The sequence below is a fragment of the Stomoxys calcitrans genome, chromosome 5 (genome assembly GCF_963082655.1).
Source record: "Stomoxys calcitrans chromosome 5, idStoCalc2.1, whole genome shotgun sequence".
NCBI classification, from domain to species: Eukaryota; Metazoa; Arthropoda; class Insecta; order Diptera; family Muscidae; genus Stomoxys; species Stomoxys calcitrans.
The window spans coordinates 134,230,391-134,247,589 of record NC_081556.1 but is presented as its reverse complement, the minus strand read 5'-3'; the positions used below and the strand labels follow the sequence as shown (position 1 = coordinate 134,247,589).

The window sequence follows — 17,199 nt, the reverse complement described above, 5'->3', positions numbered from 1 at the left end:
GTACGTATTTTCCGATATGGCTGAATGTTTGTACAACGGCATCTCCCATTACCTTCAACATGCATGTCAAATATGGTCCGAATCGGTCTATAGCCTGATACAGCTCCCATATAAGCCAATCGCCCTTTTTAACTTCTTGAGCCCCTAGAGGGCGCAATTCCTATCCGATTTGACTGAAATTTAGCATGACATGCTTTGTTATGACTTCCAACAGCTATACTAAGCATGATTGAAATCGTTCTATAACCTGATATAGCTGTCGTATAAACCGATCTGGGATCTTGACTTTTTGAGCCTCTAGAGGGCGCAATTATTATCCGATTTTGGCTGAAATTTTGAACAACGGTTTCTCTCATTCCTTCAACATACGTATCAAATATGGTATGAATCGGCCTATAGCTTAAAACAGCACAACAGAGATACCGAGAAAAGAACTCGACAAATGCGATCTATGGTGGAGGGTATATAAGATTCGGTCCGGTCGAACTTAGCACACTTTTACTTTTTTGATCACCTCGACATTCTAAGCCCTTCCAGCCATGTTCATCTGCCCGTCTTTAGAAATCGCAATAACGTTTGAGCAAATAAAGGTATCCGCTAAATATTTTGTGGATGTATTTCTTCTTAATGAAGATCGTTGAGAATTGCAAATTCGCCATATCGGCTTGGATTTGAGAAAAAAAAGTCATCAGTCCAACCTTATATTGTATATACCTACATATGTCTACACATGTAAGTGTATCGTACAGTAATGCCAATATATGCATCAATACTTTTACATGACTGCTCAACATCATTTGTTGTTTTGTCGATTCATCAAGATGATGATAAATGGATGCCTGCTGATTGAGGGGGGTAGAATGTTTTGTTGAAAAGTTTTTCGAAGGTATACAAGAATATGTTGATTTTCGATATGTTTTTGTTGAGGTGTACATTTGTTAATGTTGTTTGGAAAATAATTTCCAGTTTGTTTACAACTTGTTTGCTTAGTAAAACTATTTGGGAAAATTTTAATAAAATATACAAAGGCAACAAATATTATTTATGCACACCACAAATAATTTGCCATAATGGACAATGAAAGGAATAGCAAACAAAGGCTTATCAATTTTTTTTTTCTTTTCTTTTGGGATCATGTAAAAGTTATGAGCAATAAATTATTTTGGTTTTTTTTGTGTATAGAAGTTATTGACTTTTAAACTAGAAGATAAACATTAGTTGGGAAATAAACAAACAAGGTAATTTTTAATATGAAAATATTGGGTTGCCCAAAAAGTAATTGGGGATTTTTTAAAAGAAAGTAAATGCATTTTTAATAGAACTTAGAATAAACTTTAATCAAATGTTCTTTTTTTACACTTTTTTTCTAAAGCAAGCTAAAAGTAACAGCTGATAACTGACAGAAGAAAGAATGCAATTACAGAGTCACAAGCTGTGAAAAAATTTGTCAACGCCGACTATATGAAAAATCCGCAATTACTTATTGGGCAACCCAATAGAACGATTTGCCCACATAACCACTTAATAATACCCTACACCACTACTGTGGTACAGGGTATTATAACTTAGTGAAATAGTTTGTAACACCCAAAAGGAAGAGAGATAGGCCCATTGATAAGTATACTGACCGACTCAGAATTACTTTCTGATTCGATTTAACTATGTCCGTCTGTCTGTCTGTCCGTCCGTCTGTCAGTCCGTCTGTCCATGTTAATTTGTGTACAAAGTACAAGTCGCAGTTTTCATTCGATCGTTTTCAAATTTGGTACAGGAATGTTTTTCGGCCTAGAGGCGAAGCCTATTGAAATTGGTAAAAATCGGCTGAGATCTGGATATAGCTCCCATATATATGTTCGTCCGATTTTCAGTAATAATGCAATAAAATGGTCATTTGTTAACCGATTCTCAAGAAATTTGGCAGGAAGGATTTTTTTACGACTTTCGACATTACTAGTGAATTTCATGGAAATCGGTTAAGATTTAAATATATCTTTCATATGTATATATGGCCCGATTTTCACTCCTAGAGCCACTGCAAGCACATTTATTGACGAATCTTGCCAAAATATTGCACAACGCTTTCCTCGATGACTACCACAATATACATAGAGTTTGGTCAAAATCGGTTCAGATTTAGATATGGCTCCTATATATATGTTAGTCCGATTTCCAGTAAGCTTATATATAAAAATACATTTGTGTTCGTTTGTTTGTTTCTTTGTTTGTTTCTTAGTTTGTTTGTTTGTTTGTTTGTTTGTTTGTTTGTTTGTTTGTTTGTTTGTTTGTTTGTTTGTTTGTTTGTTTGTTTGTTTGTTTGTTTGTTTGTTTGTTTGTTTGTTTGTTTGTTTGTTTGTTTGTTTGTTTGTTTGTTTGTTTGTTTGTTTGTTTGTTTGTTTGTTTGTTTGTTTGTTTGTTTGTTTGTTTGTTTGTTTGTTCCTTATAGACTCAGAAACGGCTGAACCAATTTTCTTGAAATTTTCACAGATGGTGCATAATGATCCCGTGGTGAAAATAGGGTACTACATTTCTTGATATCTGAAGGAGGGGCGGACTCTCCCCCTTACCCTAATTTTTAGAAACGCCAGATCTCGGAGATAGGTGCTGCTCTCTTATAGTACCCCAACAAAAAAAAAATTTGGTATCCAAATTTCGGATGGGGTACCTAGGGGGGCTGCCCCACCCTAAAACCTACCAAACATATATTTACACCAATCACGACAATATGGGACTCAAATGAAAGGTATTTAGGATAAGAAAACGTATCTGATATCCAATTGTCGAAACAAGTGCTAGGGGGATCACCCCAAGCCCCAAAGCACCCCTAAATCGGGCATATTTACCGACCATGGCAATAAGGGAGTCAAATGAAAGGTATTTGCGAGTATAATACGAATCTGTTATCCAAATGTGGGACCATGTTTCTGGGGGTTCATCCCTTCCTGATCGTTCTAACATTTTAAGTCGATTTACGGACGAAGGAGTAAAGCTAGCCGCTTGAAATTTTGCACAAATACTTTTTATTAGTGTAGGTCGGTTGGTATTGTAAATGGGGCAAATCAGTCCATGTTTTGATATAGCTGTCATATAAATCGATCTTGGATCTTGACTTCTTGAGTCAATAAAGGGCGCAATCGTTATTCGATTTGGCAGAATTTTTGCATGAGGTGTTTTGTTATGACTTTCAACAACTGTGGTAAGTATGGTTAAAATCGGTCCATAACCTGATGTAGCTGTCATATAAACCAATCTTTGGTCTTGACTTCTTGAGCCTCTAGAGGGCGCAATTCTTATCCGATTTTATTGAAATTTTGCAAGTACTGTTTTGGTATCACTTTCAATAACTACGCCAAGTATGGTTTAAATTGGTCCATGTTTTGATATAGCTGCCATATAAACCGATCTTGGGTCTTGACTTCTTGAGCCTCCAGAGGGCGCAATTCTTGTCCGATTTTATTGAAATTTTGCACCTAGTGTTTTGGTATTACTTTGAACAACTGTGCTAAGTATGATTCAAATCGGCTAATAATTTGGTATAGCTGTCATATAAACCGATCTTGGATTTTGATTTCTTGAGCCAATAGAGCGGGCAATTCTCATCCGATTTGGCTGAAATTTTGCATGACATGTATTTTGTTATGACTTCCAATAACTGTGCTAAGTATGGTGTAAATCGGTGTAGAACCTGATATAGCTGCCATATAAACCGATCTGGGATCTTGACTTCTTGAGCCTCTAGAGGGCGCAATTCTTATTTGAATTGGCTGAAATTTTGTACAACGGCTTCTCTCATGACCTTTAACATACGTGTCTAATATGGTCTGAATCGATCAATAGCTTGATACAGCTCTCATATAAACCTATCTCCCCTACAAGGCGCAATTCTTATCCGAATGAACTGAAAAATGGTTGCCCAAAAAGTAATTGCGGATTTTTCATATAGTCGGCGTTGACAAATTTTTTACAGCTTGTGACTCTGTAATTGCATTCTTTCTTCTGTCAGTTATCAGCTGTTACTTTTAGCTTGCTTTAGAAAAAAAGTGTAAAAAAAGTGTATTTGATTAAAGTTTATTCTTTATATGTTTTATTAAAAATGCATTTACTTTCTTTTAAAAAAATCCGCAATTACTTTTTGGGCAACCCAATATTACACAATGATTTCCACAATGTTCAGCATTCATTTATGGTCCGAATCGGACTATAACTTGATATAGCTCCAATAGCATAACAGTTCATATTTAATATACTATGTTTGTCTAAAAAGGGATACCGCGCATAGAACACGACAAATGCGATCAATGGTGGAGCGTATATTAGATTTGGCCCGGCCGAACTCATCACGCTTTTACTTGTTTTTTAGTTAATTCTTCCATTACGGAAATGTCGTTAAACTCAAAATTATTTCAAACTAGATTTAATAAAAAAGTTAAATTTTTAAAGAAAAATTCCTTTGAATTGTTTGTTTCATAAATCAAATAAAAAATTCCTTCTGGGTTCCCCGAAACCCTTATGTCTCTTCTGCATCAATCAATCAACGTTTCTCTCAAATAAAATGTGGGTGTTAAAAGGGCACGAATCAGAAATGTTGCCCACCCTTGAGAAGAATGTTTCCAGTTAAATGCGTCTCATATCAAAAGCAAAATATCCCAATATCCAACACAAAAGGCGTTAGACAAACTGTGATATCTTCGTTTACCAAATCATCAATGTTTACATATGTCCAGGAATACACACCTTTGAAGCTTAGACAAATCCTAACAAAGGACTTTATTTCAAAGGAAAAATATTTTCAAGACTTAGAAGACAAATATATGGACAGACGGACAAACAAACATGTTTGGATTTACCTTTTATTTAATTGTGTAGCTTTTCTATCAAAATCTAGACAAAAGATTTTGAAATTGAAAAGAAATTGGAAATATTTATGGTTGCAAATAATATTGGGACAGTAACTATTTGGTATCAAAGTTATTTTATGGTTAGAATAATTCCAAGTATTATTTGAAGAAGAACATATTTGAGAATTTGTAACAGAATTGTGTTCATTTTGACTTCAATTACATTTTGCAAGCAGAGAATACAAATTTTGTTAGTTTAAAGCAAACTTCTTAGCATTGATGATTAGTTTGTATCGGAATAGTGGAAAGTAAGTCTTTCTTCTCTCTAACTGCGCTAAGGAGAGTTAGAGGACTAATTGGGCCCTGTTTCAAAGCACAAACGTGCTCTACACCGTACTCAATAGTCGTTGTGTGTGTAGAGCACCTTAATCGATGTGACAAAGGTGTTGATGAAAATACATGGCGTAGCAGAAATCGCAATCCACCATGCCAGTCAAAGTTTTTTTAAAACAGCACATACTTGCCTAACTTTTATAAGTTACTAGCTGGACGGGGCCGGCTCCGCTGCGCCTTCTTTAACTCTCTAATATCTATTTAGGTTGAGGACACTTCGCCCTGAATGTGGATATCGTGCTACTGCAGATTATGACGCTGAATGCCTGCGTTCGAATCCTGGCGGAACTTCGGACAAAATTTTAAGCGGTGGTTATCCCCTCTTAATGCTGGCGATATTTGCGAGGTACCATACCATTCATGGTCATGTAAAAAATTCTCCCCAAAGAGGTGTCGCACTGCGGCACACCGTACGAACTCGGCTATAAAGAAGGCCCCTGATCGTTGATAAACTCAACTTAAATCGGAAAGCGCTCATTGATGTTTGAAAAGTTTGCCCCTGCTCGGTTCCTATGCAAATTTTTACTCTACTCCCAAATGCCTTTCTTTTGGTAAATATTTTGGATTTATGGGGTATTTCGGGGGTGGTCATTTGGCCATCAAAATAAATATAAGATTCGTGCTCTACTTTGAGAAATATTTCGTATGAGTGCGGGAAGGTCATGGGGAGGCCACCGACATGTTGCCCTGAAAATAGATATCAAATTCGTTCTTTACTCACAAATACCGTTGATTTGAACTCCATATTGCTATAGTCGAAAGTAAAGTTCAGTTTAAGGGGTGATTTAGGGCGTACCCCCATAATTGGGGGGTCAAATTCGTTTTCTTCTCTCAAATACATTTCATTTGAGTCCCATATTGCCATAATGGGTCAATTAATCTATTCGATGTATTTTTAGGTGGAAAAGAGCCACATTGACTTGGACGCAAATGTCAATGTCATATTTTTAATCTACTCTCAAACACCTTTCATTTGAATCCTATATAGCCATGGTTGGCCGATATGACAATTTGGGGTTATTTGTGGGTGAGGCTACCTCCTATTACTTGGACCTAATTTTTTATGCCATATTTGTAATCTACTGCCAGATACTTTTCATTTGAGTCCCATATTGATAGGAACGTCATTTGGCATTTGATACCCATGTTGTGCCCATCAGTTCTCTCTTGGTTTTGGGTGGCGTTTTTGATATAAGGGGGAGGGTCAGCCACCATCCGATATCTAAAAATTATATAACCTATGTTCGCTTTTTTTGTGATTCTACGGAACAAACAAACAAACCGAGTCTCATACAGTCATGATGGGTCATATGCCCATTTAGGGAGTTTTTAGGGGGTGGGGTGACCCCCTACACTTCGATCTGATTTCGTATGCCAAATTCGAAATCTACTCCCGAATACCTTTCATTTAAGCCCCATATTGATATAGACGAGCAATTTGTCTGTTTTTAGACATTTTGGGGGCGACATTTAGTTAGGACGACTTCCTGAGTACTTGGACCCAATTTTTAATATCATATTTGTATTCTACTCTTCAATACCTTTCATTTGATATCCATATTGTCTTTATCGGTCCACTTGTGATATTAGGTGGTATTTTTGGGGTAACGGGGAGGGTCCGACCCCTTGCGATATCAACAAATTATAAGGCATATTTCTTATTCCTGACCATATTCGTAATCTACTCCCGAATACCTTTTATTTGAGTCCCATATTGTCATGATCGTCAAATAAACCTATTTTATGGAGTTTTGGGTCTGGGGCGGCCCCCCAGGTACTTGGACCCAACTTTTATTATGGAATTCGTACTCTACTCTTGAATACCTTTCATTTGAATTCGATATTGTCCCGATCGCTCCACTTTTATTTTTGGGTAGTACTTTTGGGGTAGGGGGAGGGTCCGCCCCTCCCGATATCAAAAAACTAAATAGCCTATGTTTCGGATCAGATTCAGATATAGCTCCCATATCGCCGATTTGCACTTAAATGACCGTAGTAGCTACAATTTTCAACCGATCTGCACAAAATTTGGCACGGATTGTTTTTTTGCTGATCCTAAGATATCTGCAAAATTCTATTAAAATCGGTACAGATTTGGATATAGCTCCCATATATATGTATCGCCCGATTTGCACATAAATGGCCGTAGAAGCAACAATTTTCAACCGAACTGCACAAAATTTGGCACGGATTGTTTTTTTTCTTATCCTAAGATATCTGCAAAATTCTATTAAAATCGGTACAGATTTGGATATAGCTCCCATATATATGTATCGCCCGATTTGCACATAAATGGCCGTAGTAGCTACAATTTTTAACCGATCTGCACAAAATTTGGCACGGATTGTTTTTTTGCTGATCTTAAGATATCTGCAAAATTCTATTAAAATCGGTACAGATTTGGATATAGCTCCCAAATATATGTATCGCCCGATTTGCACATAAATGGCCGTAGAAGCTACAATTTTCAACTGATCGGCACAAAATTTGGCATGAATTATTTCGTTACTGATGTTAACACATGTGCAAGATTTCTTCAAAATCGGTTCAGATTTAGATATAGCTCTCATATATATTTATCGCCCGATTTGCACTTGAATAGCCGTAGTAGCTACAATTTTCAACCGATCTGCACAAAATTTGCCACAGACTGTTTGGTTACTAATCTTAACATATCTGTGAAATTTTATTAAAATCGGTTTAGATTTAGATATAGCTCTCATATATATGTATCGCCCGATTTGCACTTAATTGACCGTAATAGCTAAAATTTTCGACCGATCTGCCAAAAATTTGGCATGGATTGTTTTGTTACTGATCTGAACATATCTGTAAATTTTTTTCAAAATCGGTTCAGATTTAGATATAGCTCCCATATATATGTATCGCCCGATTTGGACTTAACTGGCCGTAGTAGCTACAATTTTCAACCGATCTGCACAAAATATGGCATTGATTGTTTCCTTGCTGATCCTAACATATCTGCAAAATTCTATCAAAATCGGTTCAGATTTAGATTTAGCTCACATGTATATGTATCGCCCGATTTGGACTTAATTGACCGTAGTAGCAACAATTTTCAACCGATCTGCACAAAATTTGCCACGAATTGTTTTGTCACTGATTTTGACATATCTGCAAGAATTCATCAAAAACGGCTCAGAGTTTGTTATAGCATTAGTGCAGATTTAGATATCTTTCATATACATATATATGTTCCCCAAATTTATAATTGTAGGGTAGGTGTAAGGTATTATATAGTCGGCTCCTCCCGAGTTTAGCCTTTCCTTACTGGCTAATTTATAATTTTTCATATCACACACCTCACACACAAGGGCATCGGTAATTGTGTTTGAATCGAAATGGAATTGCCGCTGCTAAAAATGTATTTAGGATCGATTCTCATCAAAGGCTTTGATCTGTCGCTACTATGGCATAACAAAGGGAAAAACATTGTCCAAATAAGTACGATTTTAGTACCCTTCACACCCCCGCATTAAACACACAAAATCCATAAAACTTTTGTAATCACTTAGGTCATTGCGTAAAAACATCTTTTCCCACTTTCTATCACTTTAAAACTTAAAAGATTTCCATTGTACAACTAGAAAACTCTAAAGTGAACATTTTACCCTAACAAATATCCTCACCAAACCTCCCAAAATTCTCTTTGCTGTTATTGTTTAGAAAAGAAAATAAAAATACACAACACCTTGTTAAAGCTTCGATCCATTAGGATACCCCATAACAACTCAATTGACATGATTTTGTTTTTTCTTCTGTGTTTTGAATCATTCCTTTTTTTTCCATTTGTTACCTTCCAACGCTTCAACATTTATTTTCACAATAAATAGGAGGCCATTGACATCTATATTGGTTTGGAGTATGGGGAGTTGTTCAAATTTCGTCTATCCACACCTGCAATAGAATTTTACAACACTCCAACTAAATGGGGCAACTTAACACCAAAGTCGACTTGAGTGTCAAACGAGAGAAGCAAAAAGTTTTCATTTTATTTTCGTTGGTTTGCTGGACTTTTAACTTTTAGCGGGGGGATGGGATACATGAGCATAGCACTTTGGTTTTGGGACAATGCCATTTCAATTGTCCCAATTAGATTGCTAGCCGAATGGAAAATCGTCTAAAATAGTAAGAGAGAGAGAAAATAAACATGGCTACATTACCAATTAAATACTCAACCATTTAGGTAGCTTATTGTTAAACATTTTGAAATGTAAATTTTGAGTGCTAAACATATTTGAGGTTAAATGAAGCTTAAAACATTGGTAATCGAAATCTAGTTGAAAATTAGCCTGATTTAACTATTCAAACATAAGATTTGAAGTTTTAAGACAATTTGATAACAAGTACCCAATGTTATGGTGCCAACGTTGAGTAACAGTAGACAAGTATGCTCCCACCATATGGAGACCACCGTAGCGCAGAGGTTAGCATGTCCGCCTATGACACTGAACGCGTGGGTTCCTGGCGAGACCATCAGAAAAAATTGTCTGCGGTGGTTTTCTCCTCCTAATGCTGGCAACATTTGTGAGGTACTATGCCATGTAAAAATTCTCTCCAAAGAGGTGTCGCACTGCGGCACGCCGTTCGGACTCGGCTCAAAAAAGAAGGCTCCTAATGAATCGGACTGCACTCATTGATATATGAGAAGTTTGCCCTTGTTCCTTAATGGAATGTTCATGGGCAAAATTAGCAAATTTGCATTTGCGCATTTGCATGATCCCTGTTTGCAGCAGGGGTATACGAATGAATAAATTTTTACTCACTGTGTGAAATATGGAATTTAGAAGAAGGATTTCAGGGTCTAATTCTGAACTACTCTTAATCCAGGCAGTATACAATGATGCCATACATATCCAAGAAAATGCATGGGTACCTAGGTGAGAGAGTTCATCGTATTGCATTATGGTTCTCATTACCCTTTTAGGATAAAACCAGTGAGGAAAGCAAAAGTCGGGCGGTGCTGACTTTATAATGCCCTACACCTACCCTATAGATGTAAAGTGGGAGATATATATAATTCTGTACCAATTTTGATGGACTTTTTTCAGAAGGATTATTTCAGACTGATTATTAAAAAATCCGTATCAAATTCCGAGCAAATATGTTCATACGGTTGACAAATGACAACATTATTGCAAATTATCCCCAATCTGGCGAACATATATATGGGAGCTATATTTAATGCTGAACCGATTTCGAGCAAACTTCACAGATAATGTGGTAGAAGTGGAGAAAAGCGTTGTGCAAAATTTTGGCAAGATTAGTCAAAAACTGCGCTTGCATTGCTCTAGAAGTTAAAATCGGTCGACATACATATATGACAGCTATATCTAAATCTGAACCGATTTCCACGAAAAACAACAGTAATGTCGGGAGTCATAAGAAAATCCTTCCTGCCAAATTTCGAGAGAATCGGTTAACAAATTACCATTTTATTGCAATATTACTGCAAATCGGACGAATATATATATGGGAGCTATATGTAAATCTGAATCGATTTCGAGCAAACTTCTCAGATACTTTCACAGTCGTCGAAGAAAGCGTTGTACGAAGTCTTGGGAAGATTGCTCAATAAATGCGCTTGCAGTGGCTCTAGGAGTAAAAATCGGGCGGTATATATAAATGAGAGCTATATCCAAATCTGAACCGATTTCCATGAAATTCACCAGTAATGTTGAAAGTCAAGAGAACATCCTTCCTAATAAATTTCAGGAGAATCGGTTATCAAATAACCATTTTATTGCATTATTACTGCAAATCGGACAAATATATATATGGGAGCTATATCCAAATCTGAAACGATTTCTATCAAATTCATCGGTAGTATCGGGAGTCATAGGAAAATCCTTCCTGCCAAATTTCGAGAGAATCGGTTAACACATGATCATTTTATTGCAGTATTACTGCAAATAGGACGAACAAATGTACGAGAGCTATATCCAAATCTGAACCGATTTTTTCCAATTTCAAAAAGCTTCGTCTCTAAGCCGAAAAACATACCCATACCGAATTTGAAGACGATCGGATGAAAACTGCGACCTGTACTTTGTACACAAATTAACATGGACAGACGAACGGACAGACAGACGGGCTGACAGACGAACAGACAGACGGACTGACAGACGGACTGACAGACGGACATACAGACGGATAGACATACGGACAGACAGACGGACGGACAGACGGACAGACAGACGGACAGACAGACGGACAGACAGACGGACAGACGGACAGACAGACGGACAGACAGACGGACAGACAGACGGACAGACAGACGGACAGACAGACGGACAGACAGACGGACAGACAGACGGACAGACAGACGGACAGACAGACGGACAGACAGAAGGACAGACAGACGGACAGACAGACGGACAAACAGACGGACAGACAGACGGACGGACAGACAGACAGGCAGACGGACAGACAGACAGACGGACTGACAGACGGACAGACAGACGAACAGACAGGCGGACAGACAGACCGACAGACAGGCAGTCAAACGGACAGACAGACAGACAGACGGACAGATAGACGGACAGACAGGTGGACAGGCAGACAGACAGACAGACGGACTGACAGACGGACAGACGAACAGACAGGCGGACAGACAGACGGACAGACAGACGGACAGACGGACAGACGGCCAGACAGACAGACAGACAGACAGACAGACAGACAGACAGACGGACAGACAGACAGACGGACGGACAGGAAGACAAACGGACAGACAGACATAGCTAAATCGAACACGAATCTGATATACATTTTCAGGGCCAAGTCACTGAACTGCCGCCCCATCCCCCAAAACACCACCAAACCGGTCATGTTTGCCAACTATGGAAACAAGGGCCTCAAATGAAAGGTATTTGGGAGTAGACCACGAATCTGATATCAACGATCGGAACCAACTGCTTAGGGGACGTCGTACCCCCATAAAAACTCCCATATAGGACGTATTTGCTCACCATGAAAATTTTGATCTTAATGGGAGTGGGTCTCGATACTGGTACGTTTTAGGGCCGGACCTATTTGCAAACTTTTGCAATAAGGGGTTAGAGTGAAAGATATTTAAGATTAGAAAACGAATTTGATATCCAATTTTGAAGCCAATGACAATATGGGGTTCAAATAAATGATATTTGAGAGTAGAGCACGATCTTGATAAATTTTCAGGGGAAAGTATTTGAGGGACCATTTCACTCCCCAAAACACCACTAAATCAGGCATATTTACCGACCACGTCAATGTGGGCTCAAATAAAAGATATTGGGGAGAAGTGTACGAAATTGATACCCACTTTCGGGACAAATTTTCTTGAGGTCTCCCTTCACCAAAACAACCCAAAAACAGCAATTATTTATCGACCATCGCAATATGCGTCTCAAATAAAGGTATTTGGGAGTAGAATACGAATTTGATATCCAAATGTTGGACCATGTAGTTAGAACACCGCTTCTTTCCCAAAACACCCCCCAAAGAGTGAAAATTTTGGGGCCAAGTGTTTGAGGACGCGTCATCCCATAAACTCCCCTTAAAGGGGGACAGGCGCACAAACAGACGGACAGACAGAGGGACAGACAGACGGACAGACAGACAGTCGGACAGACAGACGGACAGACAGACAGACAGACGGACAGACAGACGGACAGACAGACGGACAGACAGACGGACAGATAGACGGATACACAGACGGACAGACAGACAGACGGACAGGCAGGCAGAAGGACGGACAGACAGACAGACAGACGGAGAGACAGACAGACAGATGGACAGACAGACAGACAGATGGACAGACGAACATACAGACGGACATACAGACGACAGGCAGGCAGACGGACGGACAGACAGACAGAGGGATAGACAAACGGACAGACAAACGGACAGACAGACGGACAGACTGACGGACAGACAGACAGACGGACAGACAGACAGACGGACAGACAGACAGACGGACAGACAGACAGACGGACAGATAGACGAACAGACAGACGGATGGACAGGCAGACAGACAGACAGACGGACAAACAAACGGACAGACAGACGATCAGACCGACGGACAGGCGGACAGACAGACAGACGGACAGGCAGACAGACAGACGGACATAGCTAACTCGAATCAAAAAGTGATTCTGTGTCGATCGGTATACTTATCAATGGGTCTATCTCTCTTCCTTCTGGGTTTTACAAACAAATGCACTAAGTTATAATACCCTGTACCACAGTAGTGGTGTAGGGTATAAAAATCTCTTTCTCTTTACGCCTACAACCAAAACCCTTTCCTCAAACACGTTCAACAAAACCAAATACTTTTAAATTAAAGTCAAAAATATTAAAAGAGAAACAAATGTACCAAAGATTACATCTCTTTTCCATTAAACCCATTTCATGTTTTGGATGGAATGGATTAAAATTAAAAAACCTTTTACTTTTAACTCATCACATTTTCCATTTTCAACAGAATGTTCAATGGAAAACTTTAAAAAGCTTATCATACATTTTACATTTTTACTTAATTGTCGCCTCTACCACTGGATAATGGAATTTTCCAACATTTTTTGCTTTTTTGTACATTTTCAGATTGCTAAGGACTTGGCTTAAACTTTAATGAACGAATTAACCAAATGGCTAAATGTGACTGTAAGAATTTTTAAATGTTTTTGCTTCTGCTTTTTTTTTACATAATAATCCCAATTCTGTGTATGTGTGTGAGTGTCTGCGTTTGAGTTCTGTTGTAATTAAAAATTAATACAAAAACAAAACCATAAAGCAAACGATTCAATGTCCTGTTGTCTGCCATGGAACTGAGACTGAGAAACACTGAATGATATATGGCATATAGACACAAATCTTTACAAGACCACAGTAACGAAAAAAAGAAAAAACTCTGCAATTATCAATAGAGCACTTGCATAAGTCCCATAACTAGCCCATCCATATATGTATGTACACGTATATGTAAATGTCCTTAGATCAGAAAGCAACGCAAATGAGACAATGAAGCATGAAGAGTGCTAACGACAAAATTCCCTACCCCCACGTTACAACTCAGCAAAGCCATTAGGCGGACCCACGCTACAACGACAAATCCATTTTTCATTTGGCCGTTAGGCCAGGCAGCCAGAGACAGAGATAGAAGGCGGGACAGAGACCAAACCAAAGGCGAGGAGCAACTGAATTTGGTTGTTTGGTTAACACCTGTATTATGCAAATAAATATTGCAAATAGTGGTCCAACAATGGCTGCCTCCGAGCCACCAGAACCACCACCGCGTAATCCGGAACGCATTAATGCCACGTTGCACAAACTGGCCGAATCAGTAAGTACTGATGGTGTTTGAACACCAGTGCATCCGACCTCCACCCAACCATTTTTAGTGAAAACATCCCCCCTGTTTTAGATTTCCCCTTGATGTGTTTGTTTGTGTTGCGTGTTCTGGTCCTTACCACCCACACTGGGGGCTTAGCCTTCGAAAACACACGCACTTGTAACCTTTCCCCCTCATGTTCTTCCCCTTAAAAAAGTTTTTTGTGCAAAAACACACTTTTTTTGTCGTTCAACTTAGAATTTTTAATGTTCTCTGCATGTTTACCTACCTTACCACCAAGTTGCTGTTGTTGCATCACTACTTCTCCATCTTTTAGACGAGCTCTTTATGGTTTTCCTTAAATTGAAATTTCTTACTATTTCCCCCTCTCACCCACTCTCTCTCTCTCTTTCTCTACATATTTCTCACTTTGTTATTCAATCAACCCTATTTTGGGGAAACTCCAACGCTTTCATTCACTTTTTAACTTGTTTTTCCATTCCTTCAGTGTTCATTAAAATCAAGAAAAATTTACACACAAAAAAATGCTGCATGCCTAATAGAAAATCCTGCATAAAGTCCTTTGAACGATAGAGAAAAAAACAATATTTACTGTGGTAAATTAACAAAATATCGTTGTGAATGTGCCCTAAGGCTGATTGTTCATAACTTAAACAATGGAATATTATTTTTTTAATTTTTAAGTTTCTCCCTTGTTATATGGAGGTAAAATAAATTTTAAAGAGTCAAGTTAAGTTTGTGCTAAGTTAGACGAAAGAAAGTTTTTTTTAGTTAAACAAGTGCCAGGATATTAAGTTAGGTCGCATTTAGGTTTTATTGGGTTGCCCAAAAAGTAATTGCGGATTTTTCATATAGTCGGCGTTGATAAATTTTTTCACAGCTTGTGACTCTGTAATTGCATTCTTACTTCTGTCAGTTATCAGCTGCTACTTTTAGCTTGCTTTAGAAAAAAGTGTAAAAAAAGTATATTTAATTAAAATTCATTCTAAGTTTTATTAAAAATGCATTCACTTTCTTTTAAAAAATCCGCAATTACTTTTTGGGCAACCCAATATCTCTTATTTGAGCCCCATATTGCAATGGTCAGCAAATACATCCAATATGGGTGGTGTTTTGGGGGTGGGGTGGCCCCATGAACACTTTTTCCCGAAAATTGTTATCAGATTCCTGCTCTACTCCCAAATACCTTTCTTTTGAGCCCCATATTGATACGGTCGTAAATTTCTCTTCTTTTGAGGGTGTTTATATTAGTCCCATTGTCCTATCAGTTTTGAATCTGAAATCCCGAAAAGAAATCCATCATTATCGTATGGTACGAACCAGTTTTAAGAGTTCTTTGAACAAAGGAATCAGAAGAATTTCTGAGAAGCTATAGCTCGGTTCTCTTATTATCTTATTTGGAACACCCACCATCAAGTTTACCACATACCGATCACCCTTTTGCATAGCCAGTGGACCAACTTTGGGTCCTATTTGGAACTTATGGCTCTCCTGCATGGTGACCAACAACTTTAAGGCTTCTCTGTATGCTGCTGAATTTGGTACTTCCATTTAAGTAAGAAAACCTTGAATTATCTTGGACCGGAAACTGAATTGAAAGTGTGAATTCCAGAAGCGTACAGAGTAGGAACATAAACAGAATACCAAAATGGGCTACTAGCTCTACGAAAAGGTGATTAGGCCAAATCTAATATAGGTATTGTGGTGGATCGAAATGGAGAGTAGGTTAGATTAGGTAGGGTTGTAAAGAAGGTTCGAATATTAATCCGACCCATCTGACCTATGGACATACACCTAAGCCAGTGATCGGCTTGTTGTGCGCTCTAAATACTAACAAAGTAACCTAGAAAAAGAAAATCTAAGTTAGGAATTCATTCATGTCTGGTATTGTGTCGAAGCGAAAGCTGGGCAACTTGACGCACCGATTTTGCATAAATGTGCTCGTAGTCCTTATGTCCTGTTATGATACCGAAAGTTATACTGACCTCCTTCTTACTTCCTTTCAGTAATAGCCTCATCTTCTCACGATTCGGATCTGCTTATAGGATTTTCGCCGTCCTTGCGACCGTTTCTCTATTCCACAGCGTTCGTCGCCCATGCCCTTAACTCTCATCGGGTTAACCAAGTTTATTCACCGCAGTGCTCTGGCCTTCACTGACAAATCATCCGCTATTTCTTTCCCCCCTACTCTGCTTTAACCCGGCACCCAAACGATGCGGATCGTGTCATCCTCTTCTTCTTAAACTCCAAGACTGTTCGAGACCTTACTATGCTGGTAAATATGTTCACAGTCGACATCCTTGGGTGAACACCACACCACCTCTCGCATTCCGCGATCGCCAATATCTCCGCCTGCAGGATCGCATTATGATCAGTCAGATGAAGTAAGTGCGACATAAACAACATAAATGCACGTTCAGCGGACATGTGTCTGAACATTAGAGAGGCTATAAGAACCACGCCGCCAGAGTCGGAGAGACTTTTGTAAAAGATCATCAATATTTCAGGCAGCTTCAAGTTGAAACGTTTTCGGCCATGAAGTTGTTTGAAAGATTTCTTTTTATCTAGAGTTAGGTTTTTAGAGGAGTTATAAGAGGTTATGCACAGATTCGGAAAATA

General features: G+C 38.5%; 1 protein-coding gene across 1 annotated transcript in view; it reads left to right on the top strand.

Annotated features, from left to right (window-relative positions):
* Nucleotides 1-17,199, top strand: part of LOC106084876 (uncharacterized) — a 124,678-nt gene that overhangs the window by 34,274 nt on the left and 73,205 nt on the right. Inside the window, exon 2 of the mRNA XM_059369477.1 lies at nucleotides 13,833-14,571. Within this exon, the coding sequence (XP_059225460.1) occupies nucleotides 14,458-14,571 (114 nt within the window). The 5' untranslated portion in view covers nucleotides 13,833-14,457. The remainder of the gene's footprint in view (nucleotides 1-13,832; nucleotides 14,572-17,199) is intronic.